General features: G+C 38.6%; 3 protein-coding genes across 3 annotated transcripts in view; all 3 read right to left on the bottom strand.

The window, feature by feature from the left end:
- Window positions 1-434: 434 nt before the first annotated feature.
- LOC145491313 (lactadherin-like) lies at window positions 435-7700 on the bottom strand. The gene is made up of 9 exons (XM_081470483.1): window positions 7649-7700; window positions 6261-6613; window positions 5689-5830; window positions 4336-4688; window positions 3708-3849; window positions 3236-3412; window positions 2682-2858; window positions 1882-2058; window positions 435-1133 (listed from the first exon to the last, which is right to left on the bottom strand). Exons 1-9 carry the CDS (start codon window positions 7683-7685, stop codon window positions 940-942), a joined length of 1752 nt encoding a protein of 583 aa, XP_081326609.1. The 5' UTR covers window positions 7686-7700; the 3' UTR covers window positions 435-939.
- Window positions 7701-8642: 942 nt separating this feature from the next.
- On the bottom strand, window positions 8643-17405 carry LOC145491319 (retinoschisin-like). The gene is made up of 4 exons (XM_081470489.1): window positions 17298-17405; window positions 10529-10543; window positions 9736-9806; window positions 8643-8923 (listed from the first exon to the last, which is right to left on the bottom strand). The coding sequence occupies exons 1-4, from the start codon at window positions 17365-17367 to the stop codon at window positions 8657-8659; spliced, it is 423 nt and encodes a 140-aa protein (XP_081326615.1). The 5' UTR covers window positions 17368-17405; the 3' UTR covers window positions 8643-8656.
- Window positions 17406-19414: 2009 nt separating this feature from the next.
- The window catches only part of LOC145491312 (uncharacterized), a 4865-nt gene continuing 1886 nt past the window's right edge, over window positions 19415-22393 (bottom strand). Inside the window, 1 exon segment of the mRNA XM_081470481.1 lies at window positions 19415-22393. This exon segment is cut by the window's right edge and continues 841 nt beyond it. Coding sequence (XP_081326607.1) covers window positions 20897-22393 — 1497 coding nt within the window. The 3' untranslated portion in view covers window positions 19415-20896.

Below are 22393 nucleotides of genomic sequence, written 5' to 3'. Positions count from 1 at the left end.
CTTGTCTAAAGTGATCGCCAAAGTGATAATGCGATTTGAATAAAAGTTGGTTTTTTCCACAAAGTGGAACGAACGAAATTCGCTTCTTTTGTTTGTCTGATAATTGCAATGACAGTTACTGAAGAAAGTAATTTGATCAGACACAAGACTAAAATTTTACATCGTCTTGCTGCTGGACGCCTAGTTTGGCATGCCTAGCTCTTTCCATGCAAAACAACTTCGCCCGCACTACAAAAGATCAAAAATGTGATTTAAAGACGGTTTATCTTACTTTGGCATTCCTGATTGTTGCATTCCCTGGTGGTGCTATCGGGTCCTAGTCTACTGCAGTCCTCTCCACCATTAGAAGGCGGTGGATTGGTACACGTCCTCTTTCGTGTTTGCACCCCACTTCCACAAGTCTTGGAACATACACCGTACGGCCTCCAGTCTGAATAACCACCGTTTACTACAAAAAATAGAACATAAGATAATTAAAACGAATGGTCCATTCCCTCCATGAGACTCGCCCGCTGGGAATCATGGAAGTTGTATTCATCAAAGTAACCATTCAGTCCAAGATGATGGATACCTGCAGGCGCATCTCATAGAGGTAATTTCTTATTCAAGAGAATATGATCATGATCTCTTATCTCTTAGCCTTTGCATTATCACGGAATACTGTTTACAATCATAGATTGACTATATACCAAACGTGCAGTGGGCCAATCTAGATCTGTTTTTAATGTGGTGGGGCTGTGATAGGGTAGGAGGCTGGTGGGGTTTGAGGGAGGGAGTATGCAGCATGCACAGCTTCGATCGCTTCTTTCAGAGGGTTGTAACTTTTGGGCGCCATTAGTTTCTAATTTTTTCTAACTTCAGTGGAATTTTGCCCCTTGAATTCATAGTGGGATGGGTGACTGGGGTCACTGGTCTTCACCTTATGGAACTTAACGGTCGCTATTTCTCCGTTTTACCTGGACACTCCTGATTGTTACATTCCCTGGTAGAGCTGTCAGGTCCCAGTCCACTGCAGTCCTCTCCATCGTGTGATGGTGGTGGATTGGTGCACGTTCTTTTACGCGTCTGTTCCCCACCCCCACAAGTCTTTGAACACTCGCCGTACGGTCCCCAATCTGAGTAACCACCGTTCACTACAAAAATGGATAATAGTATAGATAACAAAAATATGTTTACCTGCGGAGATCTCTTTCTACGTACTCATAGTAAAAAATTTATTTACAACGCGCCAAATTTCCTGCCCATGGCGCCGGTTGCAATAAAAATCGAGAAAAGAAAAAATAGTAATTAAAATGACTTAAAAAGCAAGCCATGGATAAAAAAGTAAATGATCAAAATTAAAATAGCTCTTATGAAAAGGGTATGTCAACTGTCTTTTGGAAAAATGTGAAAGAAATTCAGGTAATTTTAAAATGTTTTTTGATTATTTGGCAATGGAATCCCAACACCTTAAGTCATACGGAAGAATCCTTCGAATTCATAATCCATCTTCCTGGGCAAAGGCTCGGAGTCTTACTTTTTAGCCTAGCTCTTCACAATCCTCTTCCAGCCATACCTAGTCTGCGTAGCTGGTAGGACCGTATAGAGCATTATCCGCGAAAACGAGCGGCGACTAAACTGACTGATCTTTGTTTGTATGTGTTTTAGCCCAGCGCTTAGCCCTTCACTGTAGCTTCTCACAATCCTCTCCCAGTCACACTGAGCGAAGGATCTTTCTTTGTTTGTTTAATAGCCTAGCTCTTAACAGTATTCTCCCAGCCACTCTGGGAAAGGCTTCTCTTTGTCATGATGTTTTATTCCAGCTGCTTTAGGAAGTACCAGAATTTGAAGTCACTGATAAGATGATCCAAATGTAGGCGCTAATATTGTCCATATCCTTACCTGGGCACTCCTGATTGTTGCATTCGCTGGTAGTACTGTCGGGTCCCAGTCCACTGCAATCTTTTCCTCCGTTGGCCGGTGGTGGATTGGTACACGTTCGTTTTCGCGTCTTGACCCCACCCCCACAAGTCTTGGAACACTCGCCATACGGTTTCCAATCCGTGTAACCACCGTTAACTATGAAAGGCGAGGAAGGAAAAGCCAGTTTTGTATTTTTGTGCAATTACGTCAAGGGGACCGAGTTTGTTGGGATCTTCGACCAATTTATTTTTTGCATCTTGAATTTAAAAATGAATTCCCCCAAAAGCTGACATGCCATTTACAGAAGACGAGCAAAATTTAGTAATGGTCACAGGACATGGCTCAGAAACTACTTCAGACGATGCATGTAAAACCTGCATGATAGTTGACAATACTGTTTACGAGAGCTAGCTTCCTCAAAGCACATAGCGGAGGCCGGACGCTCTTTATGAATTTACGGTGTATCATCGGTAGCGACGTCAAAGGCACTAGGATATTGCGGTTTAGCAACTGTTAGTCCTGATAATTATTTGGCTAGTGAATCAAATAAGTAAACACACAGACATACATACTTTATTGCAACTCCCTACAAGGATTTTTCAGTTACAAGACTACAAGTAAGTAAACGATGGGTGAAAGAATTTTTGTACTGCGGGAAAGAGAGTTTTGCAATTGTTACTCCGAGATCCGTGAATATGCCTTTGTATCTATCTGCAATTTGTAGTTTAGGACTAACTATAACAAGTTTAAAAACGGACTCAAGTGATTTTCCATTATACCTGGACATTCCTGGATGTTGCATTCCATGGTAGAAGTGTCAGGTCCAAGGACACTGCAGTATTCTCCTCCGTTTGCCGGGGGCGGATTGGTACATGTCCTCTTACGCGTCTTCACCCCACCTCCACAAGATTTTGAACACTCGCCGTACGGTCCCCAAACCGAGTAATTACCGTTTACTATATAGAAGCGAGATAAGAAGAACCAAATCGGACCACTCAGAACGATAAAGTCAATGGATTACTTGGATATTACTTGCACGTAAATAATTGTTTATTTTTTCACCAAGAGCTTGTAAGCTAAGAAGGCAAAGTCTGTTAAGTTAGTCGTAGACATTGTCAGCGAAGTTATAAAACTAAGATGTCGAATTAGACAAAATCGTCACAGTCAATAATCTTGATAGAACAAAGAAAATGTATTCACCAGTCGTTTTACTGGCTACCAGCGATAGACAGCGTGGCTACGCCTTGTTGAAAAATCTGTCGGGGAAAAGTCTGGCACGAGGCCTACTGAGACTTGGAAATCATCTCAGTTCTTTTCATGACCATTTCCTTACCTGGACAACCTCCACTGTTGCATTCTTCTGTGAGGGTATCAGGTCCCAGACCAGAACAATCCTTACCACCAGGGCTTGGAGGAGGATTTGTGCAATAACGCCTTCGATAGCGATGACCAATACCACAAGTTACGGAACACTCAGTCCAATCACCCCACTGAGAGTACCCGCCATTATCTGGAAAAACATTATATGGCACGGTAGGTTTCTTTCAGCAATGGATGCTTTAGTGTGTAATCTTATGGAATTTATACTTTGGTTGTGTCACTTGATGGGAAGCTAATCACATCTGGGTCAATAATGACGATATAAATGAAGAGGAGATGAGTATTCCAGAAAGGTAGAGCAAGGTAATAAACTAGTTGGCTAACCTTATTCATAGCGTGAGTTCGGGTGTTTTAGTTTTTTTCAGGACTTTGTACAATAAAGGTGGGCCATATTACTACTTAAGGAAAGTATTGAATATTCTTACTTGCTTTACATCCGTACAGCTCTACACGCAAAGCGATGAGAATGTACCAGTCCTCGGGAATGATTCTTATGGTCCTTGTGGTAATTGGTGGAATCAGGTCATATTTGACAACGCTGTCTTTATCGTTGTTGGCTTTAAAAGTCTTAAAAAGAATAACTGTTTAGTGAAACGTAATTTTTGTCACTGTACAATTTTAAAAGACCTAGACTACGAGTAATATTAAACGAATATCTCATCATTTCTGTACGAACTTGAGGAATGAAATGACCAATCGTAGCTCGTGCAATTTCTTCCAAATTTTGTACACCATTTTGAAGGAAAACAGTTATTTACCGTGCCTGTATTTTGAGAAGTTGAAGTCCTTCAACGCCTTTTTAGCACTCCTAGATCAGATATTAATTGACTCTAATCACTACTTTGATGCTGTAATTACGGCTTTAATGCTGTAAATTCTTGTCTCCTCCGCAGCAACTTTTTTGGGATATCACTCAACGCTCGACTACTGTATCTATTCGATTGTAAATTACACTGCAGGTGTCCTCCTGCAGGGACAGTCGGCAGCTAGTAGTTACAGCTCGGAAATAAAGTCATTCAGTTGCATTGTATAGTCATTCTCCAAAATATTTACCTTGGTATGTGTTTCTGGCTGGTATTGCTGAAGAAAACCGCGGTCATCAATGTATTGAAGCGTGTAACTCTTGACATAGTAAACCGCATGGTAAAAACCCTGTGTGGCAATGCCAGTCACTTGTGTGTCTCTTCCAAAATTGATCTGAAGCCACTGACTATGATCACTCACTGCTGGTATCCAGCCTCCATAACGTCCATTTCCTCCCTGATAGTGCAGCCTAGCATTACCAGGAGTGTACAGTAAAGTCCCAGGGGCCAGTGTAGTGGAGGCTGTTATAGCGGAATCTGGAATTAACTTATCTTGCATCCCTAGTGGATCCTTACAACTGACCTCTTGAGGTATTTGGAAGCCTGAGAAAACAAGACGGAGGAAACAAGGCTGTTGTTGTATGTGAAAAGAAATATCTTTAACAACAAAAATGGAAGTCGACACAAAAAAGACAAGGCATGGAGAGTGTTAACGGAGAAGTAAACAAGTAACAAAAGAGTACTACGACTGCCACTGCAACTACAACTACCACTACCACTACTATTACCACTACCACTACCACTACCACTACCACTACCACTACCACTACCACTACCACTACCACTACCACTACCACTACCACTACCACTACCACTACCAGTACCACTACCACTACCAGTACCACTACCACTACCACTACCACTAGCACTACCACCACCACTACCACTACCACCACCACTACCACTACCACCACCACCACCACTATCACTACCACTACCACTACCACTACCACTACCACTACCACTACCACTACCACTACCACTACCACTACCACTACCACTACCACCACCACTACCACTACCACCACCACCACCACCACCACCACCAGTATCACTACCACTACCACTACCACTACCACTACCACTACCACTATTACGACCACTACCACCACCACTACCACCACCACGAGCACGAGCACGAGCACGATCCCGACCACTACCAAGACCACTACCACTACCACTACCACTACCACCACCACTACCACTACCACTACTACTACCACTACCATCACCACTGCTACTACCTTTACCACTACCACCGCCACTACCTCTACCACAGTGAGTACCACTACCACTACCACTGCCAGTGCACTGCCACTGCCACTAACACAACCGCAACCGCAACAAATACAAAATCCCTACTACAACCACTACTGTTACCACTATCATCACCACTTCCACTACCGCTACCGCTACCACGACGTGTACGACGAGCACTACCACTACCACGATCACTGCCGATACCGCTAATGTTGCTGACACTGCTAATGATACGGCCGCTGCAGCTGCCTCTACTACTACTTCGACGTTCACAGCTCCGTACCTGATTTACAACCATAGAAATCAGCCCTCATTGAAATCCAGACGTGGTATTCCAAGGGATTGATTCGGATGAAGCGTGCAATAATAGGATTCTTTAGCTTGTGACTCACAATTGAGAATCGATCCTCATTCCCTTCAAATTCCTTAAATAGAACAAAAGAGTACATGCTTTCTTGATTACAAATATGGTGTAATTGATTAAGACGACACAATAGAACGCTTGGAAACAAACTTAACCTAATAGAGGATGAAGGATAAGATAGGTTACGTGGGTCTCATCCCCACTGTAATCATTCTCAAGCTGTTTTTAGACATCGTACTTAGTTCTTTGGGGGTTAGACACCATTGGTGTTGCGTGGATGCTTTAATGGAGTACAAAAATGCGTGCAGATCCGTTTGGGCTCTTTACGTGACTATAATTCGTGATATCATTGGCTATTTCTTGACCTTCCTTTGATTTTGAAGACCAAGAGTGAACTAAAAAGAATTTGAGAGATTACCTTAGGTACTCTTCAAAAACAACAATAACACACAAATTAAAAACAAATAGGTTTTACATCGAAGAAAAATTACCTTGACAGACCCGTCTTCCAGGTAGTCACGGAAAAAGTTTCCGTCATAACTGTACGTCAGACGATACTTTTTCACCCATTCGTAAGTATCGTCTCTTCCTTGAGTGGAAACTATCGTCACTTTAACGAAACGCCCAAAATTCACCTGAAACCAACTGTTGTCTCGTAGATTGCCAGCTGCCCAAGCTCCATAGTGTCCAGCTTTAAGCCTGAAATTAAGTCTTCCATTGCCCGGCATATATAAAGTTGTACCCGGAGCTACATAGCTTGAAGCAGTTATTGAGGAGTCCGGAATGGCATAATTTTCCAGACCTAATCCTTCCTGGCAAGCAGGGGGTTGCGGGGTGGGAAAACCTGAAGGAGAAATAGTGATTTTTATTTGTAGTTTGTTTTATTTCAGAACTGACTTACGTAGTATATCAGTTAAACAAACTGCTGACTATCTATTGTCAGCTCACTGCACATTTATTACGCTAGAATGATTCTTCCTTCGACTGCTTAGATGGCAAATTTGGTTTGGAGTTTAAACAAACCACGACGGCAACGGTAATCAGAACGTCACCAAACAAAAGGTTTAATGAGGAAAACAAAGGCTGTGCACTGCGGTATAAAGCCTTCTATATTTCACGTGAGATGTCGAAGTGTTGCTTATATTGGTGAACGTGAGCCCCCGACGGCGAATTTTTCGCATTTTCTTTTTCAAAATGACCTCTGGCGTTACATATTAAGTTTGGGCAGATTTTAAGACCAAACGGCGACTGAACAGATCTAGATAATAAAGAGATTTAAAGGTTTAATAATACACATGAAAAAATCACTCGATTCTGATTGGTTAAGAGCAGTGCAGTTCAAGTGTAACACCAGTGCAAAAAGTGTAACACCAGTGCAAATTACACATCGAAATTCTGGATTATGATTGACTGAAAGAAAATAGGAAATTTTCTAAAAAAATGATATCACGTAAAATGAGGACGAAAATTTTGTGCTGAAACTTCGAAAAAAGTTTTCTCAAATGAGAAAAAATGGCTTCAAGAAACATCTTCCGCCACTTCCTCCGCGCGAATTTTTTCATGTTTATATTATTAATTTAATAAGTAATCATACGGTTTTTCTCGTTCAATTTGGAATTAATTTGCACTTGTGAGTTTTTCAAAAAGCTGAAATTACACTCGCCGAAGCGGCTCGTGCAATTTCAGCTTTTTGAAAAACTCACTCGTGCAAATTAATCCCAAATTGAACTCGAAACCGTATGATTACCTATACAAATACATACATCCATTTTAACGAGACCTCGTTCTTGGCGTCGACATAGTCATTATTTGAGCTCCCTAGTTACAGAAAGATATGTTGATTATATAATGCATACATTTATTTGTGACATCTCCCTACCTGAACGACACCCATACAACTCCATTCTTAGTGACATCCACCCATGATACGATACCGGTTGGATTCGGATGTAGCGGGCATAAATTGGTGGATTCAGTGTGTTGATATGAAGACTGTCTCGGTCGCGATTGCCTTGAAAGACCTAAAGTGATAACAAAAGGCATATGTACGTATTGGCAAATGTCACAGGAGTGTTTAGCAAACGCGGACGACCACAATCAGTGACCAATCTCAAAGAAATCGAACTGAGCAATGAAATACTGAGGGTATCTACAATCATAGATAAAAATCTTAGGACAAATTTGCACTTGTGGCGCTTTTTCATACGCGCCAAACAAACAGTCACGCGCGAATTCAACTACACTTCCTCAGCCTCTCCTCCCACCCCACCTACCATGGTGGACACGTGTACACGCAATCTCTCCACAGTTTCAACATTGTAGTGGATGGGGGAGGGGGGAGGGGGGCAGAAACAAATTTTGGAAAGGATAACAGAGCTTTTTCAAACTTCGTTTTTAAAACACAGATAATTCATGCAATGACACAGGTTTCATTTTGTCCACCATTGTACCACTACTATCTGATATTGATAGTAACTTTTAAATGTCTAATAAAACAACGTTTGTGGAGTTAACCTCATTGTAAGGCGCCGAAGTTCGAATCGAGTGATCGGGGTTCGTGCCCTGGGCGGGGTAACTGCGTTGTGTTCTTAGACAATATCTCTCTTCACCCAGGTGTATGAATGGGTACCGGTGAATTTAATGCTGGGGTGGTGGGGTGGGATAACCCTTCGAAGGACTAGCATCCCATCCACTGGGGGAGAAAAAAATACTCCTAGTCGTTAGTCGGGATAACCTCCGGCCTTTACGCACAACTTCGCCCAGTGTAAACTTTGTTTTTCTTTAGTTAAGTGGAAGTTCAATCTCCAAAGGATAAAACGAAAACAAACAAACAAACAAACAAACGAAAAATTGAATTACTGTATGACTTTAGCTAAATGTGTTGGTTTCAACTTACCCTGTCAGAGCCATATTGACCGTTCTTGTAAAACTCAAAATATCCGCCATCATAGCTATAAGACACCTTGTATTCAGTCACCCACTCATACAATTCTGCTCGGCCCTGAGTTCCGATCTTGGTCACCTTTGTGATGTCACCAAGATCCACCTGAATCCATTGTCCTTGTTCCAGGAACAAAGTTGACCACGCGCCTGTTTTGCCGTTCCCTGGCCTGTGATTAAGCCTGGCATTGGTAGCTCCATGAGCTACACTAAACTGCAAATACAATACGTCGATTCATAAATTTATTGTTTGATTGCCTGTGTCTCCTTATTTAGGGAATTGAGCTACCCTGTGCTGAAGCTCTTTACTTTCAAGAGCACCATAGTTATGTACTTCTTAGCATCCCTGACCCTGTTTTTTTTTTTTGTTTTGGTGTGTGTGTGTGTGTGTGTGTGTGTGTGTGTGTGTGTGTAAGTCTGAGGTTTTCTTTATGAATGCTTTGTTTTTTGTTCTCCCTTAAACTAAAGTGGAAACTGTAAATTCTTTATTTATCTCTCCTGTCCAACATTTAGACATAACTAGGCTGGAGGTTTACTTGAAAACCTAACCAATCATTTAGCTTCCAGGTTCCTTAAAACAAGATTACAACAGTTACCATATCTGAAACATGCTACATACATGAAATATACAAAAAATATTATAAATATTTATGTTTTTATTGAGAAAATAAAGATTTTGTTTTTGTCTTCATGGCGGAAAGAACCCTATACAGCATAATACCGCATTAAAGTATTGTTCAATAGCACTAGCAGCTGCTGGAAATCGTTTTCAAAATTTGATTATCGTTTTTCCAAATTTACCGGCGGAGATAGTTTAGATGGCAGAGATCTTCAAGACTGCGAGACGTGACCAGTAACTACTGACACACTATTACTGATGAAGAATCGCAAGATTTCGAAATTCGCGACAAAATATCAAACCAAATTTGGGTACTATACGTTAAAAATAACTACCGGTATGTCGACCTATAACCTGCCTGATATATCGTCAAAGAGTATACAAGTATAACCATGTATTGCATTTACCTCGTAATTAGCTTTGATAGCAGAGTCGGGGATTTTGCCATTTTCCATTCCCAGGGCTTCTTCGTCGCAACCTGAAAGCGTGAGCAAACAAGAAGCCCAATAGAACCCATTACTAAGCAAAGCGCCTTCTTTTTTATATGTAAAAATATATATTTTTGGAATGAATTCAAGAGTATTTGCTCTACAGTACGAAGCTTAAGTCTATTGATATGGCTACAAAACCGATTTTGCTCAGGCCTTTGGGTAAGTTGCAGTAGCTTGGGGGAGGTTTCAACTATGATAACCAATGGATGTCGTATTTTCCTTGAATTCATGTTATCACTACATTTAACTCAACTACTACACTTGATAGCAGACTGGCGCATTTTCTGTTCCCTGATATGTTTTTCAGCACTGATTTACCAGTTCATTAGACATTTCGAGTGGTCAGTTGGAGAGTCTAAAATAGTAATCGCTTTTCGTTCAGTATTAGCTGCTCATTCTGACGAGGTACTTGATAAATTGGTTGAATTAACATTGACTAAGTTTTGTAGTTTTAATAATACTGTTCACGTACGAAAATCAGTGTACTGTATGTAATGATCTTAGTTTTGAAAATAGCAGAATGAATTAAACCTCTTCATTTTGATCCTACATCTTCTTGATGCGTGCAATACAATTGTTTATACATTCAAATATCTCTAGTATAAATAACGGTCAAAATATATGAGGTATTTGTGGGGGTAACGTTAAGGACTATGAAAGCAGATTGATGATGAAAATTTGAGACTTTCTTATTTTTCAGAGTACGTACCTTCATCCGCATATCCTGAGAAGAAACACAAGAGAGAGAGAGAGAGAGAGAGAGAGAGAGAGAGAGAGAGAGAGAGAGAGAGAGAGAGAGAGAGAGAGAGAGAGAGAACGGGATTAGAATGTGCAAGAGATCTACACCTTTATAGCAATGACACTAGACAAGTACAAATCAATATAAGAAATCCCTTATTTTCTGTAGTGGGGGGATCTTTTCCTAATCTTATAAATTGGTAATGGAGTTCCTAACTTATACTAACAGATGCCTGTTAGTCTGATTTTAACCTTTTTTATTCAAAAGCATACCCCCTCCTAAAAATGTACGATGTATTTTGATAGTTCTTTTATAAGTATATGTATCAGTGAACTGTTTATGTAAACACAGATTAATACAAAACTGCAATGCGACGCAAAGAAAAAAAAATGAAATCGAAATTATTAGTGTTAGCAAGCTTCAAGATTAAAGTTTTCAGTTTTTTTTATTATTGCACACTATTTACAAAACAGCAACTTAACATAAGAGGGTTTACAATGATATAGGAAAAATAAATACAGATAGAAATTAACTAGAAGAAACAATATTTAATTGTGTACAGTGACCAAAGTAGCCAATGAGCTTTCGAGTTGGTCACTGTCATGCAGATATAAGTTGGCGTTGGCCGCATGCTACGTTAATTTAAATTAACATTTACATTAAAGACATAAATGCAAGCTAAAATAAAGGAAAACAATGTCCTGAATATTGTACAGCAGTACAAACATTAAATGAAACGGCCGCTGTTAGTAATGTGTACCAGTTATATTTACTGGCACTATTGTAAACATTAAGTTGACTGTCAATTGCATGCCTCGAGTAATATACCAAGTAAAAAAAATTGGAAACAAAAGGTCTTCATAGCGGATGTTGATGGGTTTAATGTCGCTTGGCAGCCTTATATTTATTTTTTCTTAACAAAAGTGAAAAAAAAAAAAAAAAAAAAAACAATCTGGAGTAAAAATCCAGTGAAATGTTAGCCTAAGTATTGTTCGCGTCACAGTCTTGAGGTTCCTGTTGCATCGCCGAGTTTAGACACTTTAAGAAACGGCCTTCATACCAAAAAGCACACCTTGAATAATAATATTAATAATGATGAATTTATATAAATACAAAAGAAGCAGAAGAGCTGATGTGGTCGTGTATGTATAAAAATAAAGATTCCTAACTCACCTTAGTAATTACAATTAAAATGGAACTATTTAAACTTGAAACTAAAATTTACAAAACCGAAAAACTATATGGATACATGGGCATCGTATTGTCATTTTAAAACATTTTGTGTTAAAATGATCATTATGTTTATTGCTTTTCTTATGAGCCTACATGTTCTGTCAATTAGAGTTTTAACAAGTCACAGCATTTCGCATTCCAAAGCTTTACAAAACCCCTTTCAAACGATGTGGAAGAAATGGCATTGCATTATTTGAGTACTTCTTACAAGTTTCTTTTGGTATGTCGCTGATCGCCAGAGGATGCTGTACATGTAGATAAACAGCTGATGACTACCTCCCTTAATGAATTTTTCCTCGGGACAGCTTTTAAAGACCATGCAAATACTCAAATTAATTCAAAAGGAACGTGTTAAATTAAGGGAGGATGAAAAATCAACTAAGGGAAAAATATAAATGGAGTTGATTCATTTGTTCTTTTTAAGAGTTATTAGAATTTTCACAATTTGTTTGGCTCTTTGGAGGAGTAAAAAGTTATTTGGTTAAATATGTTATTGCGTGAAGAAAACAAAAGATACTCCTAGGAGCTAAACCACCTTCGCAGGAATGCAAATAAAATTGATGTTTTCTGCTCTTGCAAACCGTTAATAGCAAAAAAGTACGAAAGAAAGGACTACTTGCAAGTACTAACTGTTATATAGAATAGACCGTTCTTTGTGCTCAGTGGAAAATAATGAGTTTTACTTAGAACTTCCCGTTAGTAACAACAAATTCTGCGCGCATCTTCCTTGTTGATTGGCTAGAGCAACTTATAGACTAATGTTTTAAACTTTCAAAATGAACTCGTGTAGGTTTGACAGGTTTTACGCCTTTTCAATGAAAGGTTTGTTGAGTTTGTTTTCATTCATTCATTCTGTTTATTTTGTCTTTTTACTTAATGTACAGTATTTATTAATATTTTAATGTTAGGCGAGGTCACCTCCAGAAACCATCAGGCTTTTAGTTGAGGCCACCTCGTGCGTAACAATACGGTTACATAAATAGCGCAACAATGTGCGGCTTTGCCACTGTTGTCATTAATCAGCCGCAAGATGGTAGGATTCGATGTCCCGTGGACAGAAGTCTTGAAATTTTTTCAACTTCACACAGTGATTTTTTTCGTTCATTTTTGGACAATGTGGAGATAGTTGTAAATAAAATCTGTTTCTGGAAAGAAAAGTAGGGGACACCGAACGTCCAAGATCGTTAGTTCCAAGCACAGCTGTAGCTATCTGCTCTATCATTGTTCAGTTTAGTACTTAGCGCACGCGCTCGATGCATGACGTGGCGTGTGAATTTGCGTGCGCAGTAAGGATGCGCGGAAACAATTGGCGCGAACGTCCTTAAGCACGATCGGTCTTATGCGAAGAGATAGTAATAGTTGTAATTCAAGTTTTGAAAAAACTTACTGAATAGTTTTACATGTATAAAATCACTTTCTTATCACTGGTTCCCCCTCATCGTAACCTTTTCATCACCACTTTCATAATACTTTGTTCCTGGCTCGTAGATATTTCTATTTCTGAGATCGATAACAAAAACGAAAACAAAACAAGCGAAAAACATGGATATTCAGTTGGGAGCTGTTTTAGCTCCTTACGAGTCCATAATCCATACGATTGAAGACAACGGTAGCACAAAATCTCGTAGACTAAAGCTATTAATGTAAATCACCTTTTTTTGGAGAAAATAGGTTAAAATCCCTGTGGAATTAAAACACTAAAATATCAAAGTTCTCTTGTACTTACCACTAGGTATCAAAAGTTGAAGCAGCAAAATAATGTGTACCTTAATGTCCATGATTGCACTGAAAGCTTGAGAAGACTAACCTGCTTCACGAAAAGGACGCTTTCTTTATAGAAATCCATGCCTAATGGTAATTTCATCATTTAAAAAGATCTGATTGGTGCCTCAAAATACATTTCTAAAGCTCCTAACAACAAACCGAGTTGTTAAGGAAGTTTTAAGAAGTAGAATGGACAAGTTTTTAGCATAAATATAACTTCCTGTTGAACTTTTGAATTAAAACCTAAAGGAGAAATAGATGCGTTATATTTTCTGGCCATGTTTTGGTCGATATACTCCAGTGTTCATGAAGGTACCCCTGGTGCAAGTCAACCACTGAACACTACTTACCAAATAAAACAAAATGTGACAGCTTCTTACTTACAAATGAATCAACGTGTCATCTGAGAATGACTAGGGTGTTTACGAAACCACGATGGCGACGCCGAGGACAACGTCGATTAAAAAATGGATTTATATTTTACCTGCGAATCTCGCGATACTCTAAAGTCATTTACTTCCTTTATCACTGCCAAAACTATCGCAAAACTAAATCCGGAACACAGCGAAAAATTTGAAATAAAAATTTAAAAAATTAGCCGTCGTGGTTCACGTTCTCCAGACAACGAAAAATTTGGTCATTTCACGTTGTTAGGGACCTTACGCATATACGAGAGCGACGACGAGAAAGACGCCTACCAAAAATTGTGTTACTATTTTACTTTGAAATTTCGCATTTATTTTGTACTTTCCAGTGTGTTTGTCGGTATTAAAACTTGCTCCTGCTGAATATGCTACGAATGCGTTCAATTCCAAATAGAAATACGAAAAATTAGCCGTCTTGGTTCACGTCCTCCAGACAACGCAGAATTTAGTCATTTCACGTTGTTGTTTTGCAGAGAACGGCAAAGAAATGTACCAAGAATTATAACGCACGTGCACAGTCATTGTTTTGCTCATTAGACCTTTTGTTTGGTGATGTTCTCGTTGCCGTTGCCGTCGTGTTTTGCGTAAGGTCCCTGTTGTCTTGCAAAGGACGGTAAAGAAATGTACCAAGAATTATAACGCACGTGCACAGCCATTGTACTGCTCATTAATTCTTTTGTTCAGTGACCTTGCCGTTGCCGTTGCCGTCTTGGTTTCGTAAACTCCCTGCTGTTGTCACATCAACGCGTTAACCATAGTCTCACCGGGCCAGTCTTGAGTTTGATGGCATCAGGCCTAACAGTAGTCCGTGGTTGCAGTCTACTTGTAGTGACACCAATACCGTTAACTGTGTTGTCAGTTTTTATCAGCCTTTGCATGACGTCAGACTTAAAAGTACCCTAGATGTTGTGCAGTACAGCCTAATTTGGTGATCTGTGAAATGCTAACATGGCTCACAGGAGAAGGCTCACAGGTTGGAAGCCTGTTTTTTGTTTGATGTCTTATAAGTTTAAAAATTTCTCGGTGAATTATGATTATGATTAGTTGAAAATAAAATATCAAATTTACACAAGTCGTAGCAACAAAGAAATCATTCGCAAGAATGCTATAAATGTTGTTCCTCTCCGAATTGCAAAGACCTTTTCAAACAAAGAGCAATTTAAAACTTGAAAACATTGTGCTAAAACTTTCTGCACGTAGTAACGGTCCGTTATTGCAGATGTAGTACCATTTGTTTGGTTTTGTATATAGCTGGTCATGCATATGAAAATAAGTCCCCCTGAGGCCCTACCAGGGGTTTTCGGGATACAGGATATTTGGAGAAAAAATTAATGGTATATTGGATATTTATGCCAGATAAAACGAGATATCGAATACGCAGATCGTTAATTTTTGTATTAACGGGATACTGGACATTAAGGCTGAGGATTAACGGGATGTGGGATACTCAGATCCCCCTTAGCTTAGCATCTTTCATTAGCAACTTCCGCTATAACACAAAACAAAACAATTGTTTAGGCTTTCGGGCGTGCTCTTGTTTAACTGATTTGGACTTAAACTAATCTGACACAATAATGTTTAGCTAGAGAAAGCGATTGGAGAAAAAATATCTTTTAACAGCTGTATTTGCTCTCAGTGATTATTCAAGTAGCAAATTTACCGGTTTACATATTTTACTTGAGGTACATGCATGGTTCAGTTACTATATGGGTGTTTTACTTGTAGCAAAGTGGACCTTAAAATTGTATTTAGTACATATAACCACTAAACTTATGATAAAAAATAAAGTATTCATCTAGTCTTAAGAGATCAATTTGGTGACAGGAATTTACAAGCATGGGGTAAGGGTGTCATTATTTCAGTTCTTAACGCTTCCTTCACAACAGTGCATTTTAACATTTAATTATCACAATAGTTTTGTTCCCATAAGGATAGAACTCCGATCACAAAGTACAATAGTCTGAGCCTCTATGTTTTGCCGGATACAGTACTAGATTTTCAGTGCGGTCAGATTTTATGAAAGACTGCTTTATAGAAAATTGTATCTCATTATTCGATTACATCTATCAGTGCTCGTTTTGGGTTGCTGTATGTACATATACAGTAGTCAGAAATTTGTGCAAAATGTACACGAAAATCTACAACGTAAACTAAATGACACTTAAAATTAGAACTGAGAAAGTATTATTTAAGCAAATGGCGCCCCAATGATTCATAACGAAACATAGATACTTTTTTTCTATTTTTCAGCCTGAATGTTTTCAGATTATCACAATTTTAAGAGTGACTATCATACACAACATACTATAAAACGTTACTGGAAATATTGTTTCATTTTTCTGGAGGTCCTTCGCCAAAATAACTTATAATTTCAGTGCTTTGGACATCCTCAGGGCTACTTGTGGGTTGTAAAGAAATGCAAATGTGGTTTCTCGCCATAGTTTTCCCTGTTCAAAAAAGCTTGAACTATCACTGAAACAGTGATGGAACATTTTGATGACTGGCGAGTTTTCTCTTCGCTTAAGTGTTTTTTTCGCGGCTACGTCTTGTTTTAAAGTCGTGTCCGCATTTACATCAGTACAAAAACTTGATTTCCTTTAGCAACAAAAACGCCTGATCGTACTGTCAACTTTCGCGTTCCTGTTTATATGTTTAGATTGGAACGCAATCTGGGATAAACAGAGAGGTAACCGTTCTTATTAATCTCTGAATCTAAACAGCGACGAGAGAACGTTAACAAGAGTTGAACAGTCCTAGCTAGACTAAGTTTGAAAGGCTAACTTCAAAATTTGCAATACGGCCGATTGTTCAAAAGGAATCACCAAGATTTCAAACACGTTTCTTTTTTCAAATCCATGAACTGCCCTAGGATTTGAAAAAGATTCTGACGACCAAATTTGAAAGATATGTGTGAGCAGCAGGAATGTGTGTATTTATCATATTCTTTCATTCCCTGATGATGCCGTAGAACGGCGAAAGCTTGGAATTAAAATACAGTAGCTCAAGGCCTAAATTGAATCAATATATCTATCTATTCCGAAATGCTACTGAAGGACAACTTCAAACCTTATTATTTTCGGTTTTCAGTTTTAGACAAACTTGCTACCAATGTGCAGCTCACGAGAACAAGCAAAGACAAAGATTAGCTACTGGATGGATTTGTTAGGTATGTTAAGGTCAAGATTCATAAATGGTTATTTGGTTTTGCCACCCTTTCCCGACATGCTAGCCCTGATATCCCGTGATTCTTTTTACGCTCGAAATTACACCTGGCATTCTGTCCCAGGCCTCCCCAGGCATTCTGTTTTAAAACTTACGCATTTCACGACATGACACCATCTGAGCCACAGCCACCAGACCAAACCACACAATGAACCGTACGGACATAATCTAGCCTACAAATAAAAAAAGAACAAAGAAAAAAATTCAATTGTGATATGACTGGCCAAAACTTAGGATTGACTGAGATCAGGCAACTTTGTGATTATTGGCTGTAAAGTAAAACCCACAGGAATCACTACCTTAATTCAGTTTGTATTTTTTATCTCAGAGATATGTAAACTTGGGCTCTTTTGTGTCCCTGCGTTAGCTAAAATGCCTATAACCAAAGGCAAATAGATTTGGTCGCGTAGTAACTGGGGGATGCAATTAGAACTAAATCCACTGAGCTTCGCACCTCGACGATGTCACGCAATAGCAACAATTTTTCGTATTTTTCATTCAAACCAAAAAAAAAATCAAAGGAGACGATGAATAAGTCGTGGATAGATTACGTTTGAATGGGTTTTGAAAATAATTAAATTTCTTTTGAAGTCAGTTTGTCGTGCGTCTGTCCTGTTATTGATCATGAATTAGATCAGATTAGGTTCCTTCTGTCAACAACAGGCTATGCAGTTTATTGGCTTTAATAAGCAATATTTTAAAGCAATTACGCGGCTTTGGCGCTGTTTATCGCGGCTTTGCTGCTCTCAGAGCGCTCAAATTGCTTAAAAAGCGTCAGGTAGGCAGGCTACGTGAAGAATAACTGTTTTTTTTTGCGCAGTGGACCACACTAAATTATTTTCATACGAGATCTTGGGGAGGAGAATGGGGAGGGGTAAGGGGGGCGTGGTTTGTATTATTTTTGTTAACCAATCAGGACAGTTTAGCAAAGGAGCGTGTTGTCGTTTTCAAATTTCGCAAATATGGCTTCGAGAGTTTCTTCGTCGAGAAGGAAGAATATGGAGGGGAAGAATACTCAGTCCTCGAAGAAGGGTGCTCAGCATGGTAAGAAGGATGCAGAGGTTACAAATATAGATGTTCAAATGTCTGTTCCTAGCACTGGGCCTTCCAAGAACGATGTTGAACAGTGCACTCCCGCGTGTGCTGAACCTCCCAAGTCGAAGATTGAGCCTCGCTCTACTGAACAGGAAAGTCTAATTGGCTACGTACAAAATCTTTCGCCGTTGAAGCGTAATCGTAAGAATACTTTAGATTACGCTTCTATGACTTTGCAAACAGCAAGTGGCAATCGTGAGGTGTTATTGTACTCTCCACCTAAAAGGTCACTCCTCTTGGAGAGCGAGAAGAGTCGAAGACCGATCAAAGTGTCATGCTTGACTTGTACTCCCGACAGGAAGAAGTTAATCATAAACGATATGACAAAGGTTTCCTTTCCAGATAGTACGGAGTATTCCTTCCAATTTGAAGATGTGCGATTGGCTACTCCAGATCCGATGACGATTTTACAAGTTTTAAACGAAAGTGATGAGTGGAACTTGGTTACCGTGAAAGGCAAAGTTATGACCGTTAAAGACCCAGTTATCGTGGGAGAAAGGAAACTGAAACTAGCGGAGGCTGTCTTTGCAGATGCAAGTGGTAGTATTGTCTTGGATATTTGGGAAGCGATGATAGACACAATAAAAGAGGGAAACTGTTATTGTCTAAGCAATGTGCTAGTACGTATATGGTCAGGGAAAAAGAAGCTATCTACTTCATTTCGCACCACTGTTTCCTCGATCACAGATGAAACGGCGACTGTCAACATCAGTCCTGATTTAGCTGGAGGTGAGCAGCAAAGTATTGTGGTTGAGTCAGTTACTAGCGATGTCGAAATTTTTTCTATCGAGAAAGTAGAGAGATTTCTTAAGTGTTTAAATTGTAAGAAGAAAATTATTCAAGTAAGTTCCAGCTCAGTAGTGCATTGTGATAGATGTGGACATACAATGAAATCATTGAGGTGTTCAATCGGGTTTTGTGCAAGAGTCCTCGTCGATACTGATGAGGGAAGGCGTATAACGTTGAAATTGTTTGAAGATGTGTTACAGAAAGTCATTGGAGATGATCTTTGTCAATTAAATGAGAGTGAAGTGGCAACGAAACTACTTCTGTTTGACAATGTTCATGTTACGTACGATTCTTCAAGTGGAACTGTGTCTGAACTTGATACAATCAACTAATAAACTAGTTGGCAAGTAGAACTGCATGTGTTTTATTTACACTGAACCATTGAACTAATTGGTTTACTCGACAACGTTCATGTTAAGTTTGATGTTATAAGTTGTTTTCTCACATTTTGAATAAGTTAGCTACTGGATACGTTAAGTAATGTTCATGATAAGTTGTGTTGTTCCACATATTGAAATAGGTTATTTTCTCGCGGTTTCAGTGAACATATATTGATAATGTTCATGTTAAGTTTGATTTGTTATATTTTGAAATAAATATTATATTTGATCTTTCATTGTTATTTAATACCAACTTCATTAAGTTTGTCACCTTCACAACTGCTTATTAACAACTACATGTACACATGATTGTGTACTTTATGGTAAATTCCTCCAGACAAATTGACTTCTGTGGTTAATTTTGTCCAGTTCGGTTTGAAAAACACAAGTCCACTTGTTATAAATAATGTCAATACTCAGCCCTATTTTTCTATTTTAGTGGCTATGGTTGTTGCTTTTAAATAATCGGTCTGCAGACTTTGAGTTTGTTTTCTGGTGGAGATATCAGTAGCACCATTTTGTGGTGATGTCTTCCCTAAAGAAGTTGTTGTTGAGTGGAAATGTTCATTTGCCAAATGGAATAGATGTGTCGTTGACAGCATCAAGCACATAGTTTGTACAACGTGGTCTTTTCATTGTTGGTCCACTAAAACTGACATCACATGAGTTCATAGTTGATTGCTTCGATGGGATGTGATATCTTAGTTTGGCAAGTTCTTTTGTTTGTTCCTCATTGATCTTATTGTCATCCTTTGCTGCAATGTGATGGTTATGACTGGGGCAGTATTGACTTCAAATGGTGTACACTGGTGCACCTGTAAAGATAGGGGTGTTGATTTATTGATATGAATGAATGAAATGAATAATAACAGTTAAAATGTAAAAGTCCTTTCCGAGTCTTACCTGAACGCAGATGATGGCGCCGGTGTGCTGATGGGTACCTGTAAGGGACTGGTACCACACCAGTGGTCCAGAAGGAAAATTTTTTGTAAACTAGTTCACCACTGACTGAGTAACAGGGTTGGCATGGTCAGCAAAAAGTCAGGGAAAATTATATCTTATTCAAGGTCAGGGAGAAGTCAGGAAGTTTCTAAATCCATGTTCAAAATCAGTTAAAAGTCAGGGAATTTTATCTTAAGGTTGCTGCAAATTATTTTTAGATTTTTTTGTGTAGTAAAGGCAATTTTCTTTTAAAAATTATCTGAGCTATCCTTATTTTTGTTGATTGATGGCCAGAATAGTCATCCTGCAGGGTCACTGAAAATTGCTTTACAACCGGTGAAAAGTCGGATTTTTGTTGTCTTGGTGGGTGGCAATCCTGGAGTAAGCAATACAATAATGGTAAATGAGATGCAAATAATATGTGATGTTGGTTTTACATATTTTTAAATATGGATACTTTCATCTTCATAGTGTAACAAATACTGATTTTATACTAAGCAAACAAATATTGGCTTGTGATCACTATAATAGGACTCGAGAACACCGGCAGTTAGCACATGATTTGGTATATTGGTATAGATATGGTCAATTTGTGTATGATAATCTGTAGTAAACTGACTTATCAGTTGTTTGTAGGTTCTTTGTTGTAATAAGCATTTTGTTAATGCCCTTTGTTCTGATGAAACTTCCAACAAATTAACATTGAAGTCACCTAGTATCACAGTAGGTGTATCTGCATCAGGAATTATTGTATCAAGGAGATGATTTATAGTTTCAATTAATTTTTGTTGGTTAGCTTTGCTTTTTGACCTATAGATGCCTACTATATGTAAGTTTGGAACTGGATCATTAAGTACACATACAGTTAGTTCTATATTGTTAAAGTTAGATCTGAATGGTGTAGTTACACAATCTATATTGGATTTAATATACATAGCCATTCCATAACTACTTCTGACATTACTATCTGGGTTAAAGTCATTTCTAAAAAGTTTGAAATTAGCCATTTCATAGGTTGTATTGCAATCAGAAGGGCATAAACGTGTTTCAACAAAGATATTAACCTCAGCTGCTTGAACATTGTAGTCACATGCAACATCATCAAAATGAAGATGAAGAGATCGAACATTATGAAACAGTAGTTTCATTCTAGAAGACTGGTTGTATAAAAGTGGTATAGAAGGGAGTAAACATTGCTGTCTAAGTCTGGACATTTCTTCTTGAACTTTTTGACTAACACAGATTTTTTTTTCATTTAGGTTGATTATATGTAGTGTTGAACAATTTTTTACTCTACTTAAAGCAACATAATGCATGTGCTCTCTGGTTGATGATGGTAAATCAAGTACTGCTTCATTAAGTGTGTCACCTTGGCAACGATGGATAGTCTTGGCTGCTGCTGGCCGTAAAGGATATTGTCTACAAAGTATCTGGCATTGATGTCGCTTTGAAATCTTGAATTGTCTAGTTATCTCTAAAATTGGTGTCCAGGTTCTATCCACATTTTTGTTAAATAAATGTGCAAATTCATTGCGATGGTTTTGACCTATGCTAGCTTCTGGGAAAGATACCCAGATGATACTTGGCCTAGTGGAGTCTTTAACTCTGTAGTCTATCTTCTCTATGACACACTCGGCACCATTTGTCATACCATCAGTTACATTGACATTTGTTGTCAAGTCATATTTTGCTCCCACAGCAACTGAAACAACATTAAATAAGCCCATAGTTTTAGTGTGATCATCTGGAATTTTTTCTTTGACTTTGTTTTTTAGGTCATCAGACATATCTCCAACAACTATGTCAATACATTTAATTTGAGCTTTTTGAGTATGTGCAGTTTGATACAATGCATTGTTGTGATCATTTACTTGTGCATTTGTTGAGTATAGATGTGTTTTATTGATGGGATAATTTTTCTCACCAGGTTTAATTTTTACAATTCTTTCTTTAAGGACCTTAATATCATTTTGGTTATGTTTTCC

This window comes from Orbicella franksi, chromosome 6 (assembly GCF_964199315.1).
Source record: "Orbicella franksi chromosome 6, jaOrbFran1.1, whole genome shotgun sequence".
NCBI classification, from domain to species: domain Eukaryota; kingdom Metazoa; phylum Cnidaria; class Anthozoa; order Scleractinia; family Merulinidae; genus Orbicella; species Orbicella franksi.
The sequence above is the reverse complement of the archived record's forward strand: the minus strand, read 5'-3'. Positions and strand labels throughout refer to the sequence as shown.